The 9,877-nt window shown below is 47.7% G+C and overlaps 1 protein-coding gene across 2 annotated transcripts in view; it reads right to left on the bottom strand.

The window, feature by feature from the left end:
- Positions 1 to 2,606: 2,606 nt before the first annotated feature.
- tmem63c (transmembrane protein 63C) overlaps positions 2,607 to 9,877 on the bottom strand; it is a 143,198-nt gene continuing 135,927 nt past the window's right edge. Inside the window, exons 22-23 of one of the 2 annotated variants that reach the window (XM_087288322.1) lie at positions 4,058 to 4,132; positions 2,607 to 3,855 (exon numbers count right to left, since the gene is read on the bottom strand). In XM_087288322.1, the coding sequence (XP_087144448.1) occupies positions 3,652 to 3,855; positions 4,058 to 4,132 (279 nt within the window). In that variant the 3' untranslated portion in view covers positions 2,607 to 3,651. 2 annotated transcript variants of the gene reach the window in all.

The raw sequence follows: 9,877 nt of genomic DNA, 5'->3' as shown, positions 1-9,877 counted from the left end.
CCTTCAGTTTGTAAAGGCAGACACAATAATGAACTTACAATACGTGTTTGGAGTAAGGCATTTGACCACACATATACTAGAATATGTTCTTTCTAATGTGTAGTCACTAGTACACTGTAAAAAGAATGTGTAATTGAATGGTTTATTTTCGGCAGCTGGGGTGCCGAAAAAAAAAACAGAATAACAGCCGTTAAATTACAGAAATTTACTTACATTAAAATTTCTGGTAAATTTCTGTAATTCAACCTCTGTTACTTTACCGAACGTTTCTGTAATTTAATTTAACGGCTGCTATTTTACGTTTTTTTTTTTCTGGCACCCCAGCTGCCGAAAATAAACCATAAAATTACAGATTTTTTTTTTATAGTGTAAATCTATTACGCTAATCCTTTAAAAATTAACCACGGATTAGTAGAAAAAGTTTTAAATTAAAACCATAAAATGAATCATGGCTATGCTATAAACTACACTGCTAATGTGTAGTTAACACACTTAACTGTTTTTTTGTAAAATAACACGGTATCTATCTGTATTTTACTGTAGGACAATTATGCAGTATGTTACTGTACAGTATGTTAAAGTTGCACTGTGTGAAAATTACTGTGTTTTACAGTAAAGACAAACAGTATTGTAAATACATGTCCTAAACAGTTCTGTAAATACAGTATTTTTGCTTTAATTGATTTACAGTAAATTCTGATTTATACTTATGCGTCAAGCGCACATGTATTGTCTAGCGCAGCCTTTGCGTGGTTGCATAGCCCTCACCATGGCTCTCGCACCTCTTAAAAACTGTAACTACACATTGCAACAATGCGTATTGTAAACACTGTGATTGGTCAGCTTGGTAGCTGTAATGAGTGTGGGCGGAGCTGAAAGCTGCGAGCCTGATAGAGCAAGTGTTTACAAGTGTCAAGTCCAGTTTTAAGAGACCATTTCATAAAGATTAATTAATCATTCTTACTATTCAATAAACGCAAACTGTCGTAGTTTATTAAAGACTCAAACTCCTCATTGCACGACAGCTGCACCTTCAGCAAACCCCCTAATTCCTGCAGCACGAGGACTTTATGATTGTTTATAAGCATCAAAAGTGGCTGATCTATTCTGTAAAACATTTGACTGCGTTTCACTGCCTATCAAACGACTTAAACGATATAACTAGAGAAAACTCCACTGTGCTGAGCGAAATCGCTTACTGAACAGCGCGTCGTCGATGATGTAAGCATGCCCAGGCCCGAATGTAATGTGAGTGCGGGCTGTTGGGGGACAATCGTGATTTGGCCCGGTTCAAGGCAACTGTACATAATGTGAGTTTGCCCTAAGGTAGCGTTCAGTAAAAAAATAAACACCTGCGAACAAACTTGACACTAAGGGACATAGGATCCTGCTGCCAACTAGCGTTTTGCAAGTTATTCCAGGGCAACACAAACAGCACGCAGAAGTATAAATGTACGACTACATGCAAGGCAGTGGTTGTAGGTAATGTCAATCACTCAACGCAGAAATATAAATCAGCCTTAAGTTACTGGCGAACTGCCGCTAGTAAGTTACTGTAGATTCTACAGGAAATTGTTAACAGTGTAAATGTAGTTCAACCATATAATTTTTGGACGCACAAATGTTATTCTGTATGCTAAAGAAAATGGCTAATAAACTTTAATTTCTTTATATTTCATACTGGAGTATTTTGATAAAATAGATGACCTTGTTTGAGCAGATTTGAAATAAAGTTTCAATGAATCGAATAAGAATAAATTCTTTGCATTAAAATTAGTTTTCGTCTGACACGGTTTTCTTCGAATTTGTGTCAATGTTTTTTTTACGTGACACACTCAAATCAGAGTGTAACGGATGATTCGCAACAAAACTATTCATGTTAACCTGTCAAAATGATTCACGAAATAGTGACAATCTCTCTTGTAAATGAACTGTCGCAACAGACTTTGCCCAGAGTCATTTACAACTGACACCCTCACTGTACTGCAAATCATTGTTGAAGGTCCTATGAAATTAAAAATTAAACTGTTTCGAGGTTAGTATTCCTAGGTTTAAGTATATCTATAAACTGGTGTGCATCAAAACAATAACAAAATTCACATTTTAGAAAATTTAAAACTATTATGTAAAGCTTGTAGTTTGTCATTTCAACTTAAATTTTTTTTTTTCACATTACCTCATACTTTATTTTCAACTCAAGCCAAATCTTGACCAATCAAATTCTCTCTAGGATCTGATATGCCCTGCTTCTCATTTGCTTTTCATTTGATGCGCTTCATCTTAACCACTCTCACTGGCAGAGCTGTGATGAAAAACAAAACGCAATTGGCTGTTTTTTTTAAAAGGGGAGGAGCTACACTATGTCCCACCCTTTCTTAATTTTTCAGTTCAGATTACGTCAAACATCGAATAAAAAAAAATGCACATTTCAAAGCACTTCACGAGACCTTTAAGTTTTCTTACAAAAATAAGAAGTGTGCAAAAAATATTACATACATATTAAACATTTTATTTCACTTAGTTTATGAACTCCTTGACTTAAGTGAACAACCATCTTTATCTAGCGATTCTCCAATTTGTCAGCCAAAAAAGACAAAAGACACTGCTTCTTAAAGGAAACCCATGGCTCCCTCAATGATTTATTTTGTCTAATAAAAGTGATTTTAACCTTCCACAGAGCTTTCAACCCACTCCAAAGACGTTCACTGTAAGTGCACTACTGTAGAAAGACAGAGGGAGTCAATGTATGTATTTATCTTTTGCTTATATATTCGTTCTTTTCGTATTTTTTTAGTTCATTAAGTTGAGTCTGCCAAACTAGACCGAATATTAGTCTTCACATTTGAATGTCCTCACATCTCCTCCACTGACCAAAGGATTGATTGAACTTCACAAAGGGAAAAACAAACAAATTATATAATAAGTGACTTTGAAATCTACTGTAGTGCCAATTGACCGCAGTATGCACAAACAAAACTGCTATTATCACAGCAAAACAAACAATAACAGGTAGCGATTAGCCCACAAAAAAAAGGTTGAGGGCTTTAATAACAGTTACAATAATAATCTGCTAATAGCAAACACATGAAAAGAACAGAACACCCCCTCAACTTGTTGCACAACTACGTAGCGATGCTAAAATACAAGTGGCGATTGAAAATAACAATAATATGCAAGAACACCAGCAAAAGGAGTAATAATAATGCGATGTCTGAAGCATTGCCTCGACTCTTTGGAGCTGTACAGTGTGGCTTTATGTAAAAAAGTACATCAGAAAATATCTGGCAAAATACAATGTCCCCAGCTTCAATCAAACCAACCACCAGACACCCATTAACGTCATTAGAGAGAGAAAATAAATGCAGAAAGTAGAAAGCATAGTCCGAGCAAGAGAAGTGCACCGGTCTTGTTCTTTGACAGATCTTTGCTTTTATCCACTTCAGATATTTCTCTGAAAGCTCATCAAAGTCCCCAGAACCCGAAACCGCCCTTTCAATGAGCTTTTGAAGCAGTTTGTTTGAATGGCCACAAATTTTTTGGTCTTTTATTCGCAAATGGACAGATTGTGCAGCATAGTGCCTCTTTATTAGCCACTAGCTAAGCTGAGGCATGGGGCTTGAGCATTAGAGAGCGGGAACTGAATAGATTTGGTCACTGAAAAGCCACCGGACTGTCCATGAGAAGGTCATCCTTGAGTTCAGTCTCCAAAGTTTCTTCCAGGTCCTTCTCTTCATCTTCTTCGGCATCCCGCACTGAACTCTGGCTGTTCACCATGGTGCCGTAGCTCTGGTGGGCTGGAGAGGGCATGGGAGTCAAGCCCAGCTCTGGCTCCAGCAGGACAGAGGCTATAAAAAGCTGAGAGATTGAAAAAAAGGTGAGTAGGTGGACAGTAAGTGTCATTATCTTAACAGCTTCTTATTTTATTGTTTATGCAACATGCTACATGTGAAGTGCCATTGACATGAGTGGCAGATGAGAGGGACAAATTAATTTCATAAGTGGGACTTGAAATGAGAGTGTGATGAATGAAATGAGCTGTGACGGGACGAGTAGGTACATTAGCTGTGGCGGTGGTGGAAATGGTGCTTCTCTCCGCATCACTGAATCCCCCTTCTGTCGTCTGATCGGACATCTGAAACAAAGGAAAAGCAATCAGGTTTTACCACCTGGGGATAAATCATCTTTGATGGCTTATTCTCAAAGCCAGTGTAAAATAATTCAATTAGTGTTTTCAAAGCACAATCAACTACAGAAATACATGCAGTTAAATATATATTTTAAGGATTTTTTGTTTTTGTACTCCATAGAAATGTAACCGATTGTGATATTTGCTCATTAAAATTTCATTACCAGGTAAAAGAGATACATTTTTATTTACTTATTAGTCTTTCAGGAAAGAACCTATTGTTTTGTCATTAAATCATTTACTTACCCGTTTAGTAATATATATATATATATATATATATATATATATATATATATATATATATATATATATATATATATATATATATGCTCATTTAAGACAGAATTTGTTGTGTTTAAAAGAAAACCCACCTAGATCGACATGTTTAGATATTATCATTATTATTATTACTATTATTATGTATATATGTCTGTTCAAGCACACATCTAAAACGTCTTAGTTAGGAACATAACCCTTGTTCCCCTTCGGGGGGAACTCCAGCACTATAAGTGGATTTGATGTTCTAAATCCACGTATGGGAGATTCGGTTCAGAAGCTACTCGTCTGAAAGAGTATTGAACGGGCCATTAAGAATGAATTGGCAGCGCAAGCCTGCGCAGGTGTGCGGCATATGCAATCAACTGAGTATATAAGCACACCTGGCGCCAGCAGACGCTATCCTTTTCGCTTCAGAGACTTTTCTGATCGAGCTTCATGAGGGTTCCTCCTGCTGTCTACAGCCACTTCGAGCGAACGAGTGTCTCCCGGTCCAGAGCGAGTCCACGCAGCGGCAGATGGTCGAGCTGGGTTCTCCCTTGCCTGGCGTCCCTTTGGGTCCGGTCCTCCAGAGCGGTGCGTATTGTTGCAAAGCATCCTAAAAGAGCAACACAGTCGTGCAGCACGTCCTTTTCAGGGCGGCGCTCCGACTGTGCGTTTCTGGTTGCGGGGGTTTCCTGGCTCCGGATGATGGGCACGATCACTGCATTACATGTTTGGGGGTCCAGCATGTTAATGTGGTGCTCGGGGGCGGTTCATGTCGTCACTACGATGCCATGACCGGCGCGCAGTTGAGATCGCGGCTAACTTTCGTGAGAGAGCGAGCCACCCCAGTCGCCTCCTGTTCTGCAGCGGGCGCTCGGGCAGATCTGAGGGTTCCAGCAAGAGATAATCCGCCGCCTAAGGGCTCGCGGACCTCTAGCTCCTCCAAGCGCTCCATCCAAGCTTCGGGCGATGGGAGTGATCCGTCTAATCAGATGGTAGCTCTCACGCTCGCTGATCAGATGTCCTCCGCGGAATCGGAGGGTGGGCTTTCATTGTCCGACGATGATCCGGACCCGCTCGCCCTCTTCGGGCAGGTGAGCGCTGTCAAAACGGATACTGAAACGGACGTGTTAGCCATGCTTTCCCGGGCTGCTTCGGCCATGAGTTGGAGATGGTTTATCCCCCAGCTCCGCGGCCGGACCGACTAGAGGGGCGTTCCCTACTTCCCGAACGCACAGTAGGCTCACGCGGTCTTAAAGAGCACCTTTTTTCTGCTCGTGCTGCGTGTCCCTCCACCCTCACCACTCTTGGTGGTGGAGCGGCCAGGGGGTATGTGGCGATTCCTCAGGTTGAGTGTGCTATGGCGGTTAATCCGCGCAGCGCCTCTTCTTGGCGGGGTCTGCCTCGTCTCCCATCCAAAGCCTGTGAGTTTCGGCTCCCTCGGAGCTAGAGCTTACAAAGCTACGGACCAGGCTGTGTCCGCCTTGCATGCGATAGCCACCGACCAGCGCTACCAAGCGCAGACGCTGGCCGAGCTGCACGAGGGTGGGTCCAACCCAGGCTTATGAGCTTTGCACCGCAGCCAATTAAGCTCTTTGGACTACTAAGTCTGCTGCGTGTGCTTTGGGGAGGACGATGTCCACACTAGTGGTCCAGGAGCCCCACCTCTAACAAAACTTGGTTGATATGTGCGAAGTTGACAAAGTCCGCTTTCTTGACTCGCCCATATCCCAAGCTGGTTGGCGACACAGTCTGCGAATTCACCCAGGAATTCGAGGCAGTGAGTGAGCAGTCCGATGGGTGATGTCTAATCGGCGGCCCCGTAAGCCCGCTCCGCCCGCCGTGCCATCCATACCTGCTCCTCGCCGAAGGCGCCCGCCTACGAGAGCTGCACCGCCTCCGCACTCGCCTCTGGCAAAGCGAGGGCATCGAGCACCTCGGAAGCAGGCAACTCCCCCTGCCCAGAACGCCGCTAAGTCTGGCAACGGACCGCAAAGTGTCCCTGGGACAGGTCATCCGGCAGAGGAGGGAACTTGCTCTTTCCCCGCTGGAGGGCGGGGCGCTATTTCCAACGGCACCTTTTACTGCCATGAAATAAAAGGGCACTTTTCCACTTCTCCGGAGGTGACAGCCCGAAATCTGCCAGTTTGAGCTCAGCTCTCTAGCTCGTAGGTTCGGTGCACTCCGCCAGTGGCTCACGGGCACTGCAGACCCTGCCAGCCTGGGACGTGCCGCCTCTCAGCTCGCAAGGTCTGCATGCTCCGCCAGCGGCTCACGGGCGCTGGGGGGACGGTCTCCCTTCTCCCAGCCCCCAAGCCCCCCCTCCGGAGTCAGGGTGCGGAGCCAGAGCGAATCGCTCTCCTCCAGCTCTTCTGTGGGACCCTCGCGCTCCCCGGATCAGCACACCCTCTCCGCGCTGCCCCTCCGCGGGTACGTCAACGATTGCTGCGATGACGTCATTAGCGAGGGCTCTGCCTGCCTGGTTAGCGCGGGCCAGCCTTCGCGGTGGCTCATACGCACGATCAGACTCGGCTACGAACTACAGTTCTCCTAACGGCCTCCCAGGTTCATGGGCGTGTATTTCACCAGGGTCAATCCCCTGCCCGCCCCTGTCTTGCGAGAGGAGATTGCTGCCCTCCTGGCAAAGGGTGCAATCAAGCCGGTACCTCCAGCCGAGATGGAGAGCGGGTTTTACAGCCCGTACTTCATCGTACCCAAAAAGAGCGGTGGGTCACGGCCAATCCTAGATCTGCGCGTTTTGAATCGCTGCCTTCACAAGCTGTCGTTCAGAATGCTTACGCAGAGGCGCATCCTCCGATGCGTTCGTCCTCAGGATTGGTTTGCAGCCATAGACCTGAAGGACGCGTATTTTCATATCTCCATTCTTCCACGCCACCGTCAGTTCTGTGGTTTGCGTTCGAAGGTCGAGCATGGCAGTACAAGGTCCTCCCCTTCGGGCTCTCTCTGTCTCCGCGGGTCTTCACCAAACTTGCGGAGGGTGCCCTAGCGCCTCTGCGGCTTGCGGGCATCCGCATACTCAATTATCTCGACGACTGGCTGATTTTAGCCCACTCTCGGGAGCAATTGACTGTGCACAGAGACGAGGTGCTCCGGCATCTCCGCCTATTGGGGTTGCAGGTCAACTGGGAAAAGAGCAAACTCGCCCTGGTGCAGAGGATCTCTTTTCTCGGGATGGAGCTGGACTCGGTCTCCAGACCCCTCGTTCCTGCAGGCTGGTGTGCCTCTGGGACAGGCGTCCAGTCATGTTGTTGTTTCGACAGATGCTTCCAGCACAGGCTGGGGAGCCGTGTTTCGCGGGCATGCAGCTGCGGGCCAGTGGGTAGGTGCCCAGCTGCATTGGCATATCAATCGCCTAGAGCTGTTGGCAGTGTTCCTTGCTCTCCGCTGTTTTTCTCCGGTGCTGGAGCAGCAACACGTGCTGGTCAGGACGGACAGTACGGCGGCGGCGGCGTATATCAACCGCATGGGGGGTATGCGCTCTCGCCGCATGTCTCAGCTCTCCCGCCGTCTGCTTCTCTGGAGTCACCCGCGGTCATCCCAGGTATGCTTAACCGTGCAGCCGATGTGCTCTAACAGCAGCAGATTCACTCTGGAGAATGGAGACTCCACCCCGAGTCTGTCCAGCTGATATGGGCGCGATTCGGGGAGGCCCAGATCGATCTGTTTGCTTCCCCCGAGAACGCTCATTGCCAGTTGTTTTATTCCCTGTCCAAGGGCTCTCTCGGCACGGATGCACTGGCCCACAGCTGGCCTCGGGGCATACGCAAATTTGCGTTTCCCCCAGTGAGCCTGATCGTGCAGTTAATGTGCAAGGTCAGGGAGGAAAAGGAAAAGGTTCTGTTAGTTGCGCCCCTCTGGCCCAACCGGACCTGGATATCAGAGCTCTCCCTCCTCGCGACGGCCCTCCCATGGCAGATCCCTTTGAGAAAGGACCTACTTTCTCAGGGACAAGGCACCATCTGGCACCCTCGTCCCGATCTCTGGAACCTCCACGTGTGGTCCATAGACGCGAGCTAGACTTAGGTAACCTGCCGCCCGTGGTGGTTGATACCATCACTCAGGCTAGAGCCCCCTCTACGAGGCGCGCCTACGTCCCTGAAGTGGAGTCTATTCACTGAGTGGTGTGTCTCTCGCAGAAGACCCCCGATCTTGCCAGATCAGTGTTGTGCTCTCTTTCCTTCAAGAGAAGCTGGACAGTAGGCTGTCGCCCTCCACTCTCAAGGTTTACGTTGCCGCCATCTCCGCTCACCATGACGCGGTGGCTGGTGGCACCGTGGGAAAGCATAACCTCATCATCCGGTTCCTCAAAGGCGCTAGGCGAATTAATCCAACTTGCCCCCCTCACACGCCCTCTTGGGATCTCGCCCTCGTTCTCACGAGCCTGCGATTTGATCCCTTTGAGCCACTCGATACAGTATCTTTAAGATTTTTGTCCCTGAAGACAGCTCTGCTAGTCGCGTTGGCCTCCATCAAGAGGGTCGGGGACCTGGAGGCATTTTCGGTCAGTGACTCGTGCCTGGAATTCGGGCCGGGATTTTCTCACGTTATCCTGAGACCCCGCCCGGGTTATGTGCCCAAAGTTCCTACCACTCCCTTTAGAGATCAGGTAGTAACCCTGCAAGCGCTGCCCCCGGAGGAGGCAGACCCAGCCCTGTCCTTACTTGTCCAGTTCGCGCTCTGCGCATTATGTGGACCGGACTCAGAACTTTAGATCTTCTGAGCAGCTCTTTGTCTTTTATGGCGGACGGCAGCAGGGAAGTGCCGTGTCTAAACAACGTTTATCCCACTGGATTGTGGAGGCCATTTCATGTGCTTATTGAGCAGAGGTCAGCTGCGCCCCCCGGGAGTGCGTGCGCACTCCACTCGGAGCGTTGCATCCTCTTGGGCGTGTGCGCGCAGCGCTTCTTTAACAGACATTTGTAGAGCTGCGGACTGGGCGACACCCAACACATTCGCAAGATTTTATAATCTGCGAGTAGAGCCGGTTTCCTTAAGGGAGTTAGGTACCTTTGGTGATTGAGGAAACAACTCGGTAGGTGTTGTACACGCTTGCGGTGCCTTTTTTTCCTAACACGGAGAGATGTGCACCCTCCTGTCTGTCAGTAAAGTTCCCCATTCGGTGAGCCCTGCAGATTCCTCCGAGGCCCCCAGCACTGACTCAGCGGAGGAATCACTTGCTGGCCCATTACGTTGTAGGTCTGCCCGCTGGTCAGCCCGTGTTTTGGGTATAAGTGCCTGCTATGGCCGATCCCCGCTGGTGAACCCCATATGCTTTCCGCCACGGTTAGGTTCCCCCCCCTGGGCGGACCCGTGCTTTCCCTATCTGCTAACCACCTTCTTATGCGCACTCCCCCTTCAGGGTTAGTCCATATGTAATTCCATTTGTTTCCCCCTATTGGGTGCGGATCT

This window comes from Danio rerio, chromosome 17 (assembly GCF_052040795.2).
Source record: "Danio rerio strain M-AB ecotype USA chromosome 17, GRCz13ab, whole genome shotgun sequence".
NCBI lineage: Eukaryota > Metazoa > Chordata > Actinopteri > Cypriniformes > Danionidae > Danio > Danio rerio.
The sequence above is the reverse complement of the archived record's forward strand: the minus strand, read 5'-3'. Positions and strand labels throughout refer to the sequence as shown.